The sequence below is a fragment of the Nymphalis io genome, chromosome 23, assembly GCF_905147045.1.
Source record: "Nymphalis io chromosome 23, ilAglIoxx1.1, whole genome shotgun sequence".
In the NCBI taxonomy this organism is placed as follows: Eukaryota; Metazoa; Arthropoda; class Insecta; order Lepidoptera; family Nymphalidae; genus Nymphalis; species Nymphalis io.
In genome coordinates this window covers 2,150,635-2,173,361 of record NC_065910.1, presented here as the reverse complement: position 1 = coordinate 2,173,361, position 22,727 = coordinate 2,150,635, and the positions used below count along the sequence as shown (strand labels likewise).

The 22,727-nt window shown below is 33.0% G+C and overlaps 2 protein-coding genes across 2 annotated transcripts; one reads left to right on the top strand and one right to left on the bottom strand.

Annotated features, from left to right (window-relative positions):
* Nucleotides 1-4,441: 4,441 nt before the first annotated feature.
* Nucleotides 4,442-9,158, top strand: LOC126777709 (serine protease 33-like). Its single transcript, XM_050500862.1, has 8 exons — nt 4,442-4,475; nt 5,105-5,221; nt 6,185-6,293; nt 6,566-6,705; nt 6,781-6,858; nt 7,478-7,560; nt 8,119-8,241; nt 9,023-9,158. The coding sequence occupies exons 4-8, from the start codon at nt 6,582-6,584 to the stop codon at nt 9,128-9,130; spliced, it is 516 nt and encodes a 171-aa protein (XP_050356819.1). The 5' UTR covers nt 4,442-4,475; nt 5,105-5,221; nt 6,185-6,293; nt 6,566-6,581; the 3' UTR covers nt 9,131-9,158.
* Nucleotides 9,159-16,624: 7,466 nt separating this feature from the next.
* On the bottom strand, nt 16,625-22,152 carry LOC126777442 (uncharacterized). Its single transcript, XM_050500452.1, has 7 exons — nt 22,119-22,152; nt 20,512-20,580; nt 19,655-19,737; nt 19,093-19,215; nt 18,652-18,901; nt 18,144-18,256; nt 16,625-16,954 (listed from the first exon to the last, which is right to left on the bottom strand). The coding sequence occupies exons 1-7, from the start codon at nt 22,150-22,152 to the stop codon at nt 16,625-16,627; spliced, it is 1,002 nt and encodes a 333-aa protein (XP_050356409.1).
* Nucleotides 22,153-22,727: the final 575 nt, after the last annotated feature.

Genomic DNA, 22,727 nt, shown 5'->3' with positions numbered 1-22,727 from the left:
AACAATATATCAATAATCGAATGTATATTTATATCTATATCTTTTGTCCAGAGGGTGGATCTACCAGTTATCTGTCCGATAGCTGGTTGGAATCACTACGGGTACGCGACCCCGGACTGCTCTAGCTACTAGTGTCACATTCCTGTATCTTCCGTGATCACAGTATCCTCCCCCCTCTCCTTGATACGTTGTTTCCCAAAATTATCCCAGCGTCACGCCAAAGAAGAAGGAAAACTAATATTAAACCCGGAGCGGTGCCTCCGTTTAGGCGTAAGCCAGTCAACTGCGGCCAAACCAGCACCACACGTATTGACTCGTCATTCCTGCGGATCCTGCTGGGGAGGAGGAGAGGGTGGCATGGGTACTGGGCAAGCCCGTGTTGCCATAAAGTCGCCTGGCCCAGGCGTAGCGGCATCCACGGATTTCAGTCATGAACGCAAGTGCCTTCGCGATGCCGCTTAAATCATCTGTCAAAGATGCAGAGGCCTATATATATATTTATATCTTAATACTTCACACATTACATCATCTCATCCGTTATTTTGGTTGCCATAGCAACATTTTTGTACAAAAACTAATGACTTCCGAAATGATCCGATCGGGTATTAAGTTAATACAGGCGGGCTTGGTGGACAGTACCGGCTTTAACTGTCGTGGCATGGCATGGCATGGCATGGCTTGGCTTGTCTTGGCTTTGCTTGGCTTGGTTTGGCTAGGCTAGGCTTGGCTAGGCTTGGCTGGGCTTGGCTTGGCTTGGCTAGGCTAGGTTTGGCTTGACTTGGCTTGGCTAGGCTTGGCTTGGCTTGTCTGGTCTCGGCATGTGGCGTGACAATATGTAGCGTGGCATTATATAGCGTGGCGTTATGTTGCATACGTTACAATTGTTGAATTTATTTTTTGACATTAGCTCAATGTCTTGTCTTTGTTGTCTTCTTAAATCATCTTTTTTTGTCATTATTATATTCTATTTACTTGGCGGTAGGGCTTTGTGCAAGTCCGTTTGGGTAAGTACCGTCGACTCAGCACATATTCAACCGCCAAACAGCAATATTTAGCATTATTGTGTTTGGGTTTAAAGAGTGAGTGAGACAATATAACCACAGGCACAAAAGGACATTACATCTTAGTTCCCAAGTTTAGTGGCGCATTGACGATGTAAAAAACGGTTAATATTATGAAGTGCGCATGTCTATGGGCCATCTTTTCTATTTAACATAAAAAAATCCAACAAAAGACACAAAGAAACACTACTGACTCTTTCATTCGTAATTTTAATTTGAAGCCTTGGAAGGTTATAAAGTTTCATTTATTATGGGATTGGTTCCTTAGGATACTTATAATAAGAAATATGGAGACGAACAAATGGAATATGATTATTTAAAATGGTAAACTATCAAATTATATAAATATTTTCTCTGGTAAATGAGTTTCTGAAGGAGCCACCTTCAGAGCTACCTGCTAACTGCTAAGAACCCTAACACTAAGTAGATTATATAGTAGATTTCTTAATTATTTGCTGGAAAATTGGTGAACAAATAGGTGAACATGTTTTTGGTTCATGTAATAAATGTAATAGTTATAATACTATCGAAGTAATAAAATCACTTGACTTACATTGTTATGTCTATATAGAAAATACGAATTATATATTTATCTGTTAAAATTCGCCACACTGTTAATGCACAGCTAACCACTGAATATATATAATGTTCCTTGAGCCTATAATACCTGGCTCATACGGCTTGACTTTAAACCAACAAAAATATATATTGACGGTAGAATAGGTAAATGGTGCAGCAAATAGCTCGAATGTGGGTGGTCAGTTGGGCCTGCAAATCCTCCAAATTCACCCGAATCTTGAATGAGACACCTTATTATATGTATGGGGTGACCACTTAATATAAGATGAGCTATTTGCCTTGCATCGTCAAATAATAAATGAGTAGTAAAGTTGTGACATATGTTTTTTTAAATATATATCAATTTGCAGGCTTTTTAAAATTATAGTTATTTTATATTGATTGTCGGTAATCAGCGAATCGTAATAAATCTGGTCTTGGACTATCTAATGGGTATGTCGTGAGTAATAAATTAGTTGTCTTTAATGTATTGTTTACACAATAATTATTCTCGAGGTAAATTTAGTTTAAATATTTGTTTTGCATAAATCAAGTGATTTATGTTTGTTGGATTTAATAAATAATACTAATAATTATACGCCATACGTTTGTATACGTAATAAATTGTTATTTGTTTTGGTTTTAATTTTATATTTTTTCTAAGGGGTAGTAGACGGGGAGAACTGTCATAGCGGAGACTTCACACTAGAATTGATAGTGTTTCTTGAGGTAGTGGCCGTGTGCGCCCTTTTAAATATAACGAGAAATATAATCATATAATGAAATAATACTCAATGCTATTTAAAATAATATAAGTACAAAGGCGGACTTATCTCAAAGGGGGGGGATGATATTTTAGAATTAGAATTAGTGTTTTTATTTGTAAGCGTTTTACTAAATTTAATATCAGTTTTTTTTATAATATGGGTTGGCGGACGAGCATATTGGCCACCTGATGGTAAGTGGTCACCAACGTCCATAGTCATTGTACACTAGCTCACTCATCCTTCAAACCGGAACACAACAATAACAAGTACAGCTGTTTTGCGGTTGAATATCTGATGAGTGGGTGGTACCTACCCAGACGAGCTTGCACAAAGTCCTACCACCAGTCTTCTTCATTGTGACACTCTTGTCAGAGCGGTCGTGGTCGCCACCAGTAGTATCACTTAAATTTTGGTAATCATATCATTTCATTAGTTACCTAAATGCCATTTATTTATGAAATGTAATTGAATTGAATTTTAACAAAAAAAAACACGTATATTCATTCTGATAAAAAAATAATATATAAAAGAGCGTAGTGGAACCAACCAGTTCGAGCGTATTCTAGTTTTTAACTTAGTGCTAGTAATCGGACCTGAATTGTTTTCACTTGTAGCCATTAATAAAGATAACTATAGTTAGAGCCCAGATGGCCCAGTGGTAAGAACGCGTGAATCTTAACCGATGATCGTGGGTTCAAACCCGGGCAAGCACCACTGAATTTTCATGTGCTTAATTTGTGATTATAATTCATCTCGTGCTTTACGGTGAAGGAAAACATCGTGAGGAAACCTGCATGTGTCTAATTTCACTGAAGTTCTGCCACATGTGAATTCTACCAACCCGCATTGGAGCAGCGTGGTGGAATAAGCTCCAAACCTTCTCCTCAAAAAGAGGAGAGGAGGCCTTTAGCCCAGCAGTGGGACATTCACAGGCTGTTACGGTACGGTATAGTTAGAGGCGCTGAGGGAATAACAGATTTATGAGCGAAGAAAACTTTCTCGACCTTGAGTTATGCATAATATGCAATTTTATTGTTGTACTAATATTACGTTATTCACATAGTATTTCTACGATTCGAATTGTTATTTGTGTGTTTTATTTTTAATTAAAAAATAATAATAATAAAAATAAAAAAAAACACCAACCCGCATTGGAGCAACGTGGTGGAATAAGCTCCAAACCTTCTCCTCAATAAGAGGAGAGGAGGCCTTTAGCCCAGAAGTGGGACATTCACAGTCTGTTACGGTTATTTTTAATTAAATACATTGATTTTTAAAACAAACGTATAGAATCTTATTAAATTTAATTAGGTTCAATAAGTATGATAATGAACGACTTGGCATTCCTAGGTTTGACAGTATAAATACTATGTGAATCACACCAACGTTGATTTTATAATCGGTCTCAAAACCAGCGGTGTTTATATATCAACATCGAATGTCTATCGTTGATCAGTAATAGTTGAAGTACACCGAATATAAACCAACGAAATAAAATGTAAGACTATATCATAAAATGATGTGTAAATTTACGTTGTTTCACTTTGATACGGTAAAATATTATGCTTCAAAATATGAAAGTTGCAGTTCATTATTTATCTCATTATAACATTAAAATGATTTGCCTCAGATGAGTTTTTTTAGCAAAGCGTTTCATTTCTGTTTCATTTTGTCAAATCAATGGAACCAAGGGTCACGGGCTTGGTTAAGGCGACCAGATTCTATAGCTAGGACGAGGTTAATAAGAAATTTATTTCATATTTAAACGGTTTATTTAAAATTGATGAATACTTACCTTATATTACCTTGATCTTATATTAATACGTAATTATTACGTATATTAATACGTATTTATACGTAATTATTTAGTAATATAATGACAAACCAAAAACACTTATATTATTCAGTCGTTATCAATTTCATTTACATTGTTAATTTTAGTAGCAAAAATGTTATCAAGAATTTCATGGTTTTTAACAAATAATAATTAAATATTACTATTTTTTATTACACTAAAATGTCTTTTATCTTCGTGCAGTGCTTGATTTTTATAATTCTAACTGGTTTGTTGAAATCAATGTTACAAACTGTAAATTAATCATTTGAATATTATGTACAGGGCGCGTTACACCTTTAATTCACTCTATAAAGCTATTTCGGAGTAGGCAATTTAAACATGTATATCAACTTATTTGAATTCAATAAATTTGGTTAGAATACGTGAATACATATGTTAAAGATTCAAACCCGGGCAAGAAGTATTAATTTTTCATGTGTTTATTTGCATGTGTCGTATGAAATTATACCACGAGTGTAATAACCAACCCAGGATGGAACAGCGTGGTGGAATGTCTAAGCCTTCTCCTCAAAATTAGAGGAGGAGTTTCTCAAGTAATAAGACATTTACAGGCTGTTGTTAATGCTAATTCTTTTCAAGATTGATTAACGTTAATATTATAAATAAAAAAGTGACTTTGTTTGTTTATTAAACTTTCAAGTCTTAACTACTAAACAGATAATAATGAAATATTGCATACACGGTATCAGGTCGTTTGTTGGTTGTACAGACAGGGTAACCTAACCTAACACTTCCCACTCTCCCTTAGACGGGCGAATAAACGAGAGCTAGTAATATATATATATATATATATATATATATATATATATAATTCAATTTATAATTAAACTTATATTCAATTTAACATCTATGTTATTTAGGTCACAAAACGTCACAGCAGTCGCCATGTGACGCGTCAATAGGATCAGATTTACAAGAAGGTATTATTGGTGAAACGAAAACTTTCCCTTGGCTTGGAGTATTACGTTTTCATATCCGTAAGTAAGATTATCTTTATCATTATTGTCTTATCTACTTTTCAGATTATAATATTGTATAGAAGATTGAAAATGATTGTGCAATTGCAACTTCGGTCACTCAAATAAGCTCATAGCTCATTTCTGGGAGAAAACGTTAAAGTTTTTCAAAATTGTACAGTTTAATTATTTCAAGTAATTCCTATCAAAAATATTGTATCATAATAAAGTTATTTAGATTTAAGCTTTAGATGGTTCAATATAGTTATTTGTCTAGTTTCAATATAAAAAAAACACACATTTCTGGTTGACACTTTTCGCTTATCAGTGATTTGTGAACTAAACATTATACGATATAAAACCCTTACCAAAAATGCATCTAATTTGAAAACACACGTTCGTATATTAGTCTGGAACATGTACTGAAATTCCTGCGATTGCAATAATCCGTATGTTTTAATCATACAAGATAATAATTTATCGTCTATTAATTGAGAGGAAAAACCTAGCTTTCACTTCTATTAACTACAACATAATATGTCTGCTTCGTTGGTCTAGTGGCTAGACATAAAGCCGCAAATCCCGAGGACCTGGGTTCAAACATGTCAAAGCCAAAGTCGGGTCAATAAACAAGTTATTGAGTTTTTATGTCGTTGATTCTGAATAGCAGCCCGCAGTCTGGAAGTTAGAAGTGTGTACACTCCCGTGCCTCCGAAAACACGTAAAGCCGTTGATCCTGCGCATAAACTCTTTCCAGTCGTGTCGTTCCATCAAGTTATGAGAGTGAAGGAATAGAGAGTGCACCTATGTTTACAAGTGTATGCGCACTTGTTCACTATAATGTGTCCTGCGCAGTTGGCTAATGTCTTTTGAGATTGGCCGTGGCTGATTCGGTCAGAATGACAACATTATGCGTGCGACAAAAACTTCAGCTTAAGTTTTTTCCAGTAAGTGTCCTTAACTTGTTAATAAATTATATTTCAGACGAGGAAGATTCCCTTAAAGTAGCACTAACTGGAATAGTTCTGGTAAAGAACAATTATTGTATAACAAACGCTGACGATCTTGCCAAGATATCTCATTCAAAGTTTACGTATGTTGCATTTTGAAATTGATAAACATCTTACGGCTGATAATTTTTGGCAAAAGACAAAATGGAATATTTTTTTTATAAAACTGGTTTTACTTTCGTACTTTTGGTAAAAAAATAAATACAAGTAATGTTTATTTGTTTTTACGAAGTCCTTAAAAATAGTTTTTGCGTTAAAAAATATCAAGCGTTTTTCGTGTATATATTGAACAGAAAATTCAAGTATAGTACAAAATGAAATTCTTATTTTAAAAATAAATTGTTTTTTATGTAAGGAGAGAAAGTAAAGTTATGTTTATTATAAAAGATAATGAGACATGGTCGAGTGGAGTCATGAGTTACACGATCCATCCTGAATATGAGTTTGCCACCTACAATACTATAGCTTTGGTAGAATTGGCGGAGCATTACCAAGGTACAATAATGATTGCTTACTAATATGTTTCGAATGAGGGTAGTTTTGAGTTTTCATATCATTTAACATTTTTAGATGAATTAAAACCTATTTGCTGGCCTCAATATAGTTACAATACATCAAATAATTTGTTTGCAGTGGGATATACTGACGGTAAGTTTTCTTAGTCATTGTTATTAGTTTTTTTGTACATTTTTTTATATAATAGGTATGGAAACATTGCGAACTAAGATATTATGTCATAGATTTCACTCACCCTTCAAACCGGAACACAACAAAATTAAGTATTGCTAATTAAAGGTAGAATGTTCGATGAGTGTTTGGTAATTATGCAGACGGGCTTGCTCAAAGCCCTACCACCAAGTGAATTTAAAAAATTCTAGTGATGAAGGTGAAGGTTTGGAGTTTACTACCTTGCTTCTAAGGCGAGTAAGGTGGTTTATCATTTATCAGAATTTCAGCCAACCCTCAGCATTCTCATGATTTCTTTTTATTCGCCGAGCAAAAGATGCATTATAAACACATATTGAAAACATGAAAACTAAATGGTGATTGCTTGGATTTAAGCCTGTGACTTTCAGTTAAGAACCATTTGTTCTAGGCATTAAGGCTTTTTATTTTTTTTGTTATAAGCTCAGGGGAAATGGCTAAGAATTAAATATCGTCACAGGCAATTTGTTCTATGAACCTGCCATCAAAACCGTATATATATAATATATTTTTTTTAGATTAAAAGTACAATAAAATATTTAAACAGAAGTTTTGCTTACAGAAAATAAATTTCTGGAGAAATTAATTTATAAATTAGAATATGTTGACCAGCCGCTTTGTAATGAGTTCTATAATCGCATCGGGGTAAGATGAAACATTATTATTATTCAACTTATTATCTATATAAGTATGTATTTACGAAAGAAAAGTAGAATATGTAGTATATAAGTTGTCTGGTTTCCATAGTACAAGCTCTGCTTAGTTTGGGATCAGATGGCCGTGTGTGAATAATATACCAGGATATTATATTATTATTATATATATTATAACTAAGGAAATTTGAATAAATGCACTTATTTGTTAGTAAGAGGCATCAACTATGCAGGTAATAATATGGTTCGAAAAATACAATAAACTTGTAAAATACAATAACATCGAGTTACAAGTTAGACCGCAATCTGAACTGACCACGATCTTGAACTGTATAGTTTTATTCACTTCTTATAAAAAAAAAAAACATTTAAATAGAGGTTAAATATTAATATTAAAAATTCATAGCTAGTATTAGTTATTCAAAAAATTGTTTTAATGTTGTTGGTTAAAATTTCATAATTATTTGATATTGAATCTAAAATACGGATATTATTATAAAATTGTTTTTTTTTATATATTTATAAATTGTTTTGTAATTCAATATTCCAGTTTAAAAACAATCTTTATATACCCTCACACTACTTTTGTGCATTTGCTAAGAATAATAAGAAAAACTGTGTATGGGAAAATGGGATGGCACTCGTTTCAAATACAACAGGACCTTGGGTTTTAGTAAGTAAAGAAATATATATTTTATAATAAAAATTACTATACATACTTGAAAATATTATTATTTTTGTAATTTCGTATATTGATTTCACGAATAAAGATTAACAGCCTTATTTATAAATGATACTTAGCGATTAATTAGTTATACAATGTTGTTTCTTCTTCTTTCGAATGCCAAATCAATAATGATAGAAAGAGAGAAATTAGTGTTGAACTTAACAGTCTTTAAGCAAGGTTTATAAGTATGACCGTAAATAAATACCTAATACATGTATAAAATACCTATACATGGGGATATTTGAAATATGATATTTTTTTTATTAACAAGGTAGACGGAGGAGCATATGGGCCACCTGATGGTAAGTGGTCACCAACGCGCATAGACATTGGCATTGTAAGAAATGTTAACCATCGCTTACATCGCCAATACGCCACCAACCTTGGAAACTAAGATGTTATGTCCCATGTGCCAGTAATTACACTGGCTTACTCACCCTTTAAACCGGAACACAACAATACCAAGTAGTAACAATAAAATCTCAAAAATAAAAAGCAACGGTATATTTATAACGGTCCACCTGGCGATAAAAACTAGCTATCGAGGCCAGAATCGTCTGGCCCGTGGGATATTGTTGTTATCACTTCTGTTCTTATGCCTCACACAAGCCTTATATATAGCCGGTAGACAAATAACAATATTAATATTGCCTTTGAAATATATAAATTCGGTGACAGATGATCATTTATATATTATAATCTTTTAAATATAATCTTATTGTTTAAGATTGGTTTCGGAATCAAAGGGCCCGGATGTGCTGGCCCGAGTCGCTTCATAGATATATTGAAGTTCCAACCCTGGATTGAAGCGTCGACTGATAACACATTTTACTAAATAAAATGAAACTCATTGTAAATATCTATCTCTCTCTATCTCTTTATATCTTCAATTTACTTAACCACTTTACATAGATTACCTAGTGCAAGTAACTTATTATAATACATATATTTTAACAACTATTAGTTAACTTTTCTAATGTTATTCCAAGAAAAATTTCTGCGAAACATAACTCTGACATTGATAAAGGTAATAGTCCTAAAACATATCAACTCTTTAAATTTATAAATAGCCTAAACCAATATATCAAAGGTAATCAATAGAAAACTATAGGTAACTATTAAAAAGCTGTCTATATACAAATTACCACCATACCATATTGTTCTAGTTGTAGATAAAATAAGACAAATCTAATATTATACAATGTAATGTATAACGACAGTTTGTTTAATTGCGGTTAAGTTAAATGTTCTTTGAAGTAATTAATTTTAACTGAGCGTATCATTCTCATTTTATTGTAATTTGAGGGCGACCGTTACGGTTTTATTACTGAAAGGGTCATCACCTTAGCATTTGATATGTAACGTTATATGCTGTTACAGCAGAAAAAAGTTTTAAATTGAAGATTTTGAGCAAATTTTTAAATCTATTTTATAGTTATTGTTGGAATTTTTTAATAAAATGAAATAAAAGTGCGTAGAGTTGTAAAGTTGTATTTACAAACAACTAAAGATTGATGTTTCTAATCATTTTATTTTAATATCTGCATTTGAAAAATTTTCGATAGGTTCGGACAATCAAATAATATTAGGCATAGGTTGTTAATCTAACACATTTTGTAATAAATAATTATTATCAATCTTAAGTAAAATAAACAAATAAAAGACAAAGCAGTAAAAAAAAAACAAAATAAATTTTAATACAATTATTTATATTTGGTAGAGCTTTGTGCAAGCTCGTCTGGGTAGGTACCACCCACACATCAGATATTCTACTGCAAAACATTTCTTACAATATCAATTTCTATGGGCGTTGGTGACCACTTACCATCAGGTGGCCCATATGCTTGTCTGCCTTCATATTCTATAAAAAACATTAAAATATTCAAACTCATTGTAAGCGTTTTGACTTTGAATATCAAAATGATGATCAAAAATCAAAACTGACGCCTTTGTCTTCTGTAACTTTGTGCCAATATTGGTTTGATTGCAAAGCAAGAACTTACATTTTGATTTTGTATAAAACGTTGAATAACCGATTAATTAAGTCAACCCGAATTAGGGTTTACCCCTTTTAACTATTATTACTATTGCTTTTCTTGAATTTTGGTTTAATCCCAAATGGAAATGATGTCTCGGTGAAGAGTCAATTTAATTCGGATCATTAAGGAAACAAGTAACGCATATAAATGTCATCGGGTTGTAAATACCGTTTATAATAAAACTAGCGAGATAGAAAACTAACGAATAAAATTGGCATTCAATCGTTTGATTAGTTATGAGGTATCTACTCTATAATATCGTCTCAACGTCTCGTTTCAAGACTGGATGAGTTGAAAGAAACGATTCACATTCCAGCTTTTACAGGTAATGACCGGTGATAGTTGTTTTGGTGAATACTTGTGTAGCATTGGATGCGAAGCAACTACGTTGTGCCCAGTGTACGCTGGTGGTTTCCCCGAGTGAGACGGGTAGAGGCAGATACTGGTACCGTTGAGAATCGCCGTGTAGGACCGTAGTCTTCTTCTTTGAGTCCAAGAGCAGACAAAGGAATCCCACATTAATTTATCCCACATCGTAATTCTAAACAAGAATTAAGAATAATTGTCTATACACTAATAAATGTCTATATTTTAAATACGAAAGTAACTCTGTCTGTCTATCTTTCTGTTTGTTAAGCATTCACAGAACCACCAAATTGATTTTGATAAAATTTGTTACGCAGCAAGCTTAACCTGGAATGTTAATCTGGAGCACCCTTCAAACGCGGGCGAGGCCGCGGGCAGGCTTTAGTATTTTTAAAATAGTAAACTGTGATGATAAATAAAAAAAGTAATTACAAAAAGTTATGGCTTTTTTAATATAAATATTCAATATATGTATAAAACGACGTTACACGCAGAGTGAACGCGCAACAAAATATCCTATTACTTCATGTCGTCGTCTTCATCAAGCTTAAAATAGTAAAACGGTGTATAAAATTATATTAATATATATTTTTACGCGGGTCCATTAAGCAGGAATCCTGTTGCCCATGAATTATAACCCCATAGCTATTTATATGAAGACGTGGCTTAAATATGCAATATTCTCGTTACGGCAGCCGCATTAAGTCGAAATTGATTAATCTCACACTGTGGATAAAGAGCATGTTTTAAATAATCGATAATTTATTTTATACTGACTTTTACCTGCGGTTTTAGTGTCGTCAATTATTTCGGAATAAAAATAATAACTTTATTTAAGAAGGTTTTATCAACATCAAGCGAACATTAATTTTGTTGCTTTGAATAATATATAAATCAAAAATCAAAACTACTTAGTGCCCATCACTTTTCAGATATTTTACCGCCAAACAGCAATAAACAGCAAACAGGCACAATGGAGAAAACATCTTATGTCATATTGGTGGCACACTGTAAGGGATGGTTAATGTTTCTTACAGCGATAATGTCTGTGGGCGGATGTGGTCACTTACTGTCGTACAGTTGCCTGTCTGTCTATTTTAATTAAAAAAATCATACTTTATTCGAATAGGTATAATAGGAATAATCATACTTTATACGAATACAAACACTCGTGAATCGTAATTTTACAGGATTATTAAATCTAAGCTAACATTGAACAATATGGATTCTACTAAGAAGACCCAGTAAGAAACTCAGTACTATTTTTTCTATTACATTTAATTATTATATTTAATAAAATCAATACATTTATAATATTAGTAGATATATTTAAATACGTCTTAATGTTAGGACCCGTTGACACAAGTTATATGTTGCATTTATAGAATCACTCGCGTCCCAGATTTATACGGAGTATTAGAGATTAATTATGTATCAGTTAAGCATATCATAATAAACATAAATTCTGAAATAGTAAAAAGTATTTCAGAATTTTACATTTTAAGATATTTTTATATAAAAAAATAATATACACTGAAAAATATCATCATCATCATCCTCTCCCAAGGTGCGCCAAAGCCTCCACCTCTTTCTCCTCCTCCTTCCGCATCCGATCGGTGCCCGCCATTTTCTTAAGGTCATCGCTCCACCTGGCTCGAGGGCGCCCTACGCTGCGTTTGCCGATCCGCGGTCTCCACTCTAAAAAAATAATATGAATAATATGATAAAGGTAAATTATATATAAAACAATACAATATAATACAACTCTGTAGTTTTAGTCTTCGCTTAAAACCCTCGTATTCAGTTCAATATGTTATCTCGGAGACTATATAGAAAATTTAATCATAAACTTCTGCAATTTTTTCATTATTATAAATGAAAATGACAATCAAATTATCCCATAAAATAAAATATACGCGACAAAAGCTGGGAACAATAATTATTTAAAAGAAATAAAACAGTATCCAATATAACATGCATAATTGGAGTCAATTAACCGCTTAAAAATGCAAAACTTTACGACATAAAAATGTCTTCTTTCTGTTTCGCGAGTGTTGATTATACTAAGACGAGGTATAACAACTTGTAAATAAATTCCTTGAGCGTAATTCGGTGTTGACACATCAATAATTGATACTTTAATACATTTTGTATGTAATTTTAAGTCATTAACATTACAGTTTTAAGACTCGTTAAAGTTCGTTTACGTCAGATTAATTTTGTTTTTTTTTTTCTTTTTTGTGATGTAGGTTGGTTGACGGGCATATGAGCCACCTGATATTAAGTGGTCATCACCGCCCATAGACATTGGCGATGTAAGAAGTATTAACTATTCCTTACATCGCCGATGCGCTACCAACCTTGGAAATGAAGATGTTATGTTCCTTGTGCCTATACTTACACTGGCTCACTCATCCGCCGCATCATATTGCCGTTTGGCGGTACAATATCTGATGAGTAGGTGGTATCTCCCATCAAATACCTAGACGGGCTTGCACAAAGCCCCTAAAAAATGTTAAAAAAGAAGGTATTTTTTTAAGAATGGGTTTTAAGAAAAATTGCTAATCTTTTATGATATGTCCTTTGTATAAATACATATTTAGCATCCAGAGATGAAACTGATTTAAAAAAAATCGTTAACAACAGTGTATTTTTTTTGTCTTGGTATGTTAGCGATTTTTACATAATAACTAAAAGAACATATAATATAAGATTAAAACATGTACAGAGCAATCCAAAAAAAATTAAAAGCAAACACAACAGCTGATAACATCCGAAAGTAAGACGTCATAAATTAAATAATAAAAGTAGATTAATATTAATAAATTAGTATAAAAAAGAAAAGCTTTTGACATCTTAAACAAGATTTTCACCATATGAGACCTTAAAATGAAATAATAATAAGCAATGGTTAAGCTCACACTTAATACATGATTATGTACACGATAGCAAAAGTAGATAGTTTATAAGATTTAGTATCAGTTGTTATTTATACAGGATATATAAATATAATTGTAAAGTAAGATACCTATGTAATTTATTTGGTGTAAAGGAGAAACTGCAGAGTTGCTATAATAATAATATTTTATTTCCTCTTACAAATTGTGCAAATAATACATTTAAAGTTGATATCCTTTTATGTAAAAAATCGATGTATGGACTCGCTGCTTGATTCTTTGGATTTGGATTTTGAACTCTTAATTTCATCCTCAAAACCTCAATGTCTGGAATTCCACAACAGCGCGATTTTAAGGGCATTTCCTGCCTCGCACAACCATTCTGTGGAATCCGTTTTTCCCGGCGACTTTTCCTATATGATATAACAGCCTTCAAGAAAAGAGCGTACTCGATCCTTAAACGCCAGCAACGCACCTGCAAGCCCTCGAGTGTTGCACATATCCATGGGCGGTGGTAGTCATTTTCCATCAGGTGAGCCTTCTGCTTATTTGCTCCCACTCCAAAATTCATTTTTCTTCTTATCTGCATACTACTAATTATCATTATTAGGCTGGTTACTGTGTTTTTAGTAATATAAAATATCGCCTCCAAGCCATTACTTTTTATACGTAATAGTACTTAACAAAGTCATTACTTCGACATTCAGCTGTTTTTGCTTATTATAAAATAATGAAGTTACAGTTTCATTTAAAAACGACTTTTATTACCGTTGAATGATGAGTTTATAGAGTGGGTAGATAAAATCTGTGACCAATCAATGTAGATTTATTTACCAGACGAGCCTCGTGTTTTCTTCTTATATTTTGATTATACATGGGTATCACATGGATAAATCCAATAGGATAATTTTTGTTACATCGTTCTTAATACAAGTAGAACATAAATGAAAATGTATATTTTATTAATAAATAAATACAAGTATAGTTTGCTAGATTTATTTGTTTGATCGTTATAGTTAGTGCTTCACTATTTATGGTGGTAGCGTAAAACTATGTGGTACTAAACCTTCGTTAGTAAATACTGGTGGTAGGGCTTTGTGCAAGCTCGTCTGGGTAGGTACCACCCACTCATCAGATATTCTACCGCAAAACAGCAATACTTGATATTGTTGTGTTCCGGTTTGAAGGGTGAGTGAGCCAGTGTAATTACAGGCACAAGGGACATAAAATCTTAGTTCCCAAGGTTGGTGGCGCATTGGATATGTAAGCGATGGTTGACATTTCTTACAATGCCAATGTCTAAGAGCGTTGGTGACCACTTACCATCAGGTGGCCCATATGCTCGTCCGCCTTCCTTTTCTATAAAAAAAAAAAAAAGCACTATCTATCACAATTATTAAAATCTTTTTAGGACTGCTGAAGATAAGCACGTGTAGAACAGTACTTAGTTTAGTTTTTACGTACATATTAATGAATAATTTTAGATCACTCGACCTTATATATGTTATCTTTAATTCGATTTTTACTTGATGGATGGACATTGCACAAGTCCCTCTGGGTATATACCTCCCACCAACCACCACTTATCAGATTTTCTATCGCCAAAATGCAATGCTTCGTTGTATTCCGATTTGAAGGGTAAGTGAGCTAGTGTAACTACAAGCACAAGGGATATATCTTAGTTCCCAAGATGTCTATGGGCGCGGGCCATTTATCATCACGTGGCACGTTTGCTCGTCCGTTTTTAGTAAAATAATTACCACGAAATTATATATTCTTATATCCAACTTTTACACATTCTAAAAATAAGTTTACCTTATTAACTTTTACAGAATAACAAATAATAGCGCGATGTACTTACAGCGCCATCTATCGAGCGAAAGATTAAACAATAAATTTACAGTGTCGAAAAAATATATTAGAAAACACATTCTAGATCTACAACCCTAACCGTGCGACTATAAACAAGTTTCAAGTTCTGTCTCCACTTATTAACATAACTATCTGATGACAACACTAACTCAATACACGATTAAATATTAAATATTAACAATTAATCAAAATAACGTATTACTGGTACGCCTTAGGTTATAGGTTAGATTATAATCGTGTAAATACTTGTAACCGACCCGTTACTGTGATGTAGAATTCGGTTTAATTTATACTATGATTAGATTAAACTCAGATAATGAATAAATATAATTAAATTTGCTACACGTTAGTAAATATTATGATGCTTATACGATTATTGGGCTTAGATTCAAAGTGTAACAGGAAGAAATAAAATGGGTTTAAAATTTTATGATATATTAAGCCGTGAATGCAGACGCCATTAGTGTCTTTGCTGAATATTTTCTATTTAAAATACTTTATTACAATTACATCTCCATAATTATAATTACCGTTTTTTTTAATTGAATATTTCTTGCTCAATCAGATTGATCGTGGTTTATAGATATATTAGTGGCTTATAGTGTGTAAGAAATCTTATTATATTGAGCAAATAATTCTCTTTGTCTTTTCCCATTCCGTAGGTACCATTCTGTTGTATGTTTATTAAATGTGTCTATTGTTGTGTCAAGACATACGATGCGTCATTGAGCATATACGTGTAGGTTTTCTATTATAAAATATCCATTTGTCTTTAAATTTAACTTATAAAATACCTTATTATGGCTATTGACATATTGAAATTTTTGGTTAATTTTCACAATAAAAACCCATTTTACGTATTAGTCAGTTAGATTAGGAAGTGCAATAGAATTAATGTATACGGGATAAATGTTAATGATCTTAGATTTGCAGACGATATCGTGTTAATTTCCAAAGACTAAGACGCACCGAACTATGTAAATACAACTGGAATTAGAAAGGAAGATTGCAAGCTGATCAATGATTACCATTAAAAACAAAGTAATGATAAACATGGAAAAAAAACTAAAAATATCAAAGAAAAAAAAATTAATCGACGTAGGATAACTAACGTTAACAATAAAAATAACAACAGATAAAAAAACTTTACTTACACTAATTATTTATAGTAGAAGTAGTTGTAGTAGTAGGGACGAGGGTTCCAAAGAAATCAATGTTGATCGTTGCTTCATGTTTAAATTCAAATTTAAAATAAATATTCGCGGTTATTATTTTATCGTATCGATGATACATATCTGTTAGAAATAATATCTTCGGAGGGACTGGTTTCCCTCTTTTCGCAACTGGTATCACTTTGATGATATCCGATAAGTCATCCTTACGAAAGCCTTTCTCGTACCAAAATTTACTTAAGGAACGTTTTTTACATTTCAGAGTCACCATGACGCATGTAATTTTATTGTAAAATAGATCGTATAATGACAGCTAGAAACAAAATTAGAAATTTTTACGTTACTATATTTTCAAATAAAAAGAAGTATTTTTTAAGGCAAGCCAAGTGCATTACTATTTAAGTTTTCAAAGGTAACCAATATTTAATAATTAATTGAAACGAGTTAAGCTATTCTGTGAGAAATAATCAAAAACTAATATCATGATACCATTGTGAAATGTCAAAAAGTGATATATACGACATTGACTATAAAAATTTATTTGGATTGTTGGTAAATAAATAGTCGTGTATCGTAAGTGCTTACGTTCTTACAAAGTAATACTGATCATTCTAGAATAGATAGCCTTAGAGAAGGGGGATTTGACAGTCGCTCCGGGTCCTGCTTGGCACAGAGCTTGTCTTTTGCCGTTCAGCGCGGAAAAGCGGCCTGCATTTTGGGCAGCTTTGCGTCGGGTGGGAATCGGGAGGGACTATTTTAAATTTGACTAAAATAATTAAAAAAAAATCGACTTTGTTATATTTCTGTGTTAACGTGTAAAATATTCTAGAATAGTAATATAAAAATATCTATAGTTTATTCCACCCTCAGAGGGGTAAAGATAAATAATCAACTTTGATATTGAATTGACGCGACTTAATTGTTAGAGATCTTGAATAGTCTATGATTATAGATGTTCGAAAAAATGGCGTTTCGAATGTCGGCGAAGTTGTTATCGGAACATTAGAAGTAAAATTAAAGTGCATGTAATTATGTATTTAAATGGAATAATGTTGTGTAATAAATAAAAATATATTAATCAAAAACTGTTTGTCCTTGGTGGTAGGATTTGTGCAAGCTGGGTAGGTACCATCCAGACGGGCAAAATAATAGTAACAACAATACTTAGTATTGTTGATTTCTGGTTGGAAGGGTGAGTGAGCCAGTGTAACTACAGGCACATTGTTCTAAATATTTTCGTTCCATGGTTGGTGGCGCATTAGCGATGTAAGGAATGTTTAATATATCTTTCATCGTCAATATCTATGGACGATGGTGACCATTTCATATCAGGTGGCCCATTTGCCCGTCCGTGGCCTATAAAATATTAATACATATTAATAACATGCATGGAATGTTTGGATCTAAGTTTTGTTTATATCTACTCTTTCTTCGAATAGAATAAACTATGGAGTGTTAAGGCTATAAGTAAGCGCTACGATAGGCAAATATAATATAGTTACCGCATAAACTCCAGTATTATATCCCTTCGCTCTAATTATTCCAGCTTCCCTGTACATCATAACACCTGGATTGTCCAGACAGTCTCCAATATATTCTTTAATATTGGCGTATGCTAAAATTGAAAATAAAACAAATGTATCCATCACTGATTGTGGAGTTAATTCCACCAAGGACAGGTTAAGAACGGGGCAGTATTTGCATTACTTGGAATTTTGCAATTGAAATACGTATTTGGTTACTAAATTTTGTAATGGTATTCGAAATACTTATGGGTAATATACAATTTATATAAACACATTTAGCGATTTTATTAATAATAATGAAAAAAAGCAGACTTGAAAGTATATACCACAAAATATAAAAGTATTTTAGTTGAAGCCAAAACATATATTCATGGCCGTGTAATGGTATTCCGTAAGAATTGAGTTCTTCATCTTTCATTACTTACTCGTGAAGTGGTGACTATATTCATATACCAAAAAATAGATTATACGGAATATAACGTACCGGCATTCAACACCATTGTCGTATCATTAATTTTTGTCACATAAAAATCATGTTCCATTGAATGTGAATCGCTGACAATATTTAAACTGGGATCAATCGGTACGACGTCTTTCTTCCTGGTGGTACCACTTCGCCTTGTAAAATTTAGATTTAGTGTTACTATATGGGATTTAATCCATGGAATATATGGAAAGAACTCTATGTAACGAGATGGCAAACTGCAGCCAGGTCCAGATATACTTAGACCTACCTGGAAGGAAAAATGCCTTTTTTATAAATACATACATATCACCATAAGTCACCACCAAATAAAGACTACTATAAACTAGGAAGAAATTATTTCACGAACTAATTGTGTAATTTATAATTTACTAATAATTAGTTACAAAAAATGTTTGTGTTGTGGAAAAAAGCAATACAATTTAAAAAAAAATAGCACACCAAAGTCAATGTTCCTTTGTTATTAGCCACTAACGCCATACCAGCTTCAAACGTACACTGGCTTTTTGATTCAGCGCCTTTAGAGCATAATACATGACGTGGCCAAATATATTTAAAATCCAACTGGAATTGCAAACATTTACAGAGTACAAGGTGACACTATCAAACACTAGGGAAATAAATACAATAATAGTCAAGTTAACCTTCACATGTTTAACATTTTTGTACATCGCCCATTTCTTTTACCCTTACTGGTAGTAGGGCTTTGTGCAGGCTCGTCTGGGTCGGTACCACCCACTCATCAGAAATTCTACCGCAAAACAGCAGTACTTGGTATTGTTGTGTATGTGGCAGTGTAATTACAGGCACATGGGACACAACATCTTAGTTCCCAAGGTTGGTGGCGCATTGGCGATGTTAACAATGCTTAAAATTTCTTACAATGCCAATGTCTATGGGCGTTACCATTTATGGGCTCTTGCCATCAGGTGACCTTTATGCTTCACTATAAAATAAAAATCACGCGTTTTGTGTGAAATATATAAATTTCTCTCAACATTACCTCTTCTTGCTTGTAGAACTCTCTGCATTTATCGATGTCAACTGGTACCATTTGATAAGTGATATGTTGTAAAAGATAATGACCTGAAAGAATTATTAAATGGCTTTGTTAATTATTGTCATCATTAGATTTAGTATATATATACAGATTTATTATATATGGATAGTAAATTTATATAAAAGTAAATATAGTATTATAAGAGATTTCATTACTTAGCCTAGTTTTTGATGCATTATTAAAAATTGTTAACACGGTTGTAACTGGGCCGAGATGACCCAGTGGTTAGAACGCGTGAATCTTAATCGATGTTCGTGGGTTCAACCCGGGCAAGTGCCACTGAGTTTTTATGTGCTTGATTTGTGTTTATAATTGATCTCATGCTTGATGGTGAAGGAATACATCGTGAGGAAACCTGCATGTGTCTAATTTCACTAAAATTCATTGGAGCAGCGTGGTGGAATAAGCTCCACCTTCTCCTCAAGGAGAGGAATCCGTAGCCCACCAGTGGGACATTCGCAGGCTGATACGGTTGTTACTGTTTTTTTATATATATAAATTAGAAACGTCAGTCTGACTAGATTTTTTCAATTAGTCTACTTTTCTTATTTATTAAAGATAAAATTGAATATTAATATTTATATACTGATAACAAGATGGCTGGTTCATATTTCAAGAGAATCGGAATTGCGAAAGGGGAAATTCTGAATTCTTGCCACCATTCCACGCAGTCGCGATTTGCACAGTGGCTATTTATAAATTTTTATTTGTGTATATTTAAGGATTTAATGTAAATAATCCTGTAATATTTTTTGTAGCTATCATCTATGTTTATGATAAAATCTTAGAATTTAACTTACGATCCGTAAATCCAACGAAGTAAATCTGTTTCCAAGAGTTATTTAATTCTGGCCATTTTACTGGTTTCCCTGGAAAATATGTATATTTAATGATTTGATAATAAGAGACGTCATTTTTAGTTTCCATTGTAGAACTTTAATACTTAATTTTTTGACCTAATAATATATTAGGTCCTTACATACGAAATTGGCGTTTTGTATAGGAGGAATATAAAGTTTTTTTTTTTTTTGTAAAATATATTTAATTAATCAAAGTATGCATCGTTGTTATCTATGCACTTTTGCCATCTCATAGGTAGTTCATTGATCCCTGTACTAAAAAAAACCTTGGGGGCGAGAATCAATAAACCCTTTGAAGGCGGTTTGGACCGCATTGGAGTTGATTTTTTTTCCTTGTAAGAAGTTGTCCAAATTCCGGTAATTAATCCGGTAATTTCCGGTGGATGTCGCAGACATTCCAATTGTAGCTCATCTAACTTAGTGGTTATTTGATTTGTTGTGCAGTGTGTGGTTTTGCGTTGTCGTGAAGCAGCAGTAGGCTAGAGCGATTGACCAATCTCGGTTGTTTAGCAGCTAGTTCTTCCTTTATGGTTTGCAGTTGCTGACAATAAATATCTGCCATAATCTTTTGACCAGATTTTAGAATGCTGTAGCGAACGACACCGGCGCTATTCCACCAAACACTCACAATTTACTTTTTCTGAGTCAATTTTCGTTTAGGACAGTATTTGGCTGGGTCACCAGGGTTCAGCCATTGCGACGGGCGCTTTCGATTATCGTACAGTATCCACTTTTCATCACAAGTAATGATTCGATTTAAAATCTCTTCATTATTGCGTCGATTGAGCAAAGTAACACAGCAGTCGATGCGTGCTTGCAAGTTCGATTCACTCAATTCATGAGGTACCCATCGTTTAAGTTTTTTTACTTTCCCGATTTGCTTCAAGTGGATTAATACAGTTTTATCACTTACTCCGAAGCCTGCAGCTATCTCTGAAGTGCCTTGTGATCCGCTTCCACAATAGCTTTTAATTCTTCATTTTCCACTTTGGTCTCCGGCCGTCCACGGGGTTGGTTCTGAAGGTCGAAATTTCCCAGAACAAAAACGTTGAAACCAGAAACATACCCTGCTTTCTTTTGCGACACCAGCGCCGTACACATCATTAATCCTTCGAGCTGTTTCTGCAGCACTGGTGCCACGGTAGAACTCGTACTCGTAAATATACCGATATTTCATGTTTTCCATTGTGCAGTAATAAGCGACGCCAAAGAAAAAATAACGAGGAAAAACAAATAAATTACTGTTTTTAAAACTCAAAAGTACTAGCTAAATGAATTTATAAATTTGAATTTGCAATTCTTAACCAAAGAGGAGATATTTCAGATCAAAGTGGTCAGTTCGACAAAACGCTAATTTCATATGACATACTACTTACTATAACATACTGTTTATATTCTCATAGCATTCATTCAAATATTAAACAATAACGGCTTAAAAAAGGCTCATAGACTTTTTTAACACATCGGCAACTCCTCGATGTCTGTCTTGTTACAACTACAATTTAAAAAAACATATATATAACTTTATATATATATGCTCTAATCACCTTCTTCTAAAAGGGGAGGGTTGATAAGAAGCATTTTACATCCATCACATACTTAAAAAAATAAAATATCGATTGACGACTATTTTTTAAATGATTTATTTTTAAATTATTTTTTATAGTTTTTAAATCACTAAGTTTTACATAATAAATAATACAGTAAGTCAAAATAATTATTGGCCAAAAACAGAGCGTTTCGCCTTTTCGTACAATTTGTGGTTTATTTGATCTTTAAGTTGTTATTTATTAAAGAAGCGATTCATGAACCATATTATATTATATTTTAACTCAAGATTATACTACTCTTAATAAACTTTTATGTAAGTACTTATTTATTTTGGTTACATACGCCGTAACAGCCTGTGAATGTCCCACTGCTGGGCTAAAGGCCTCCTCTCCTCTTTTTGAGGAGAAGGTTTGGAGCTTATTCCACCACGCTGCTCCAATGCGGGTTGGTAGAATTCACATGTGGCAGAACTTCAGTGAAATTAGACACATGCAGGTTTCCTCACGATGTTTTCCTTCACCGTAAAGCACGAGATGAATTATAATCACAAATTAAGCACATGAAAATTGAGTGGTGCTTGCCTGGGTTTGAACCCACGATCATCG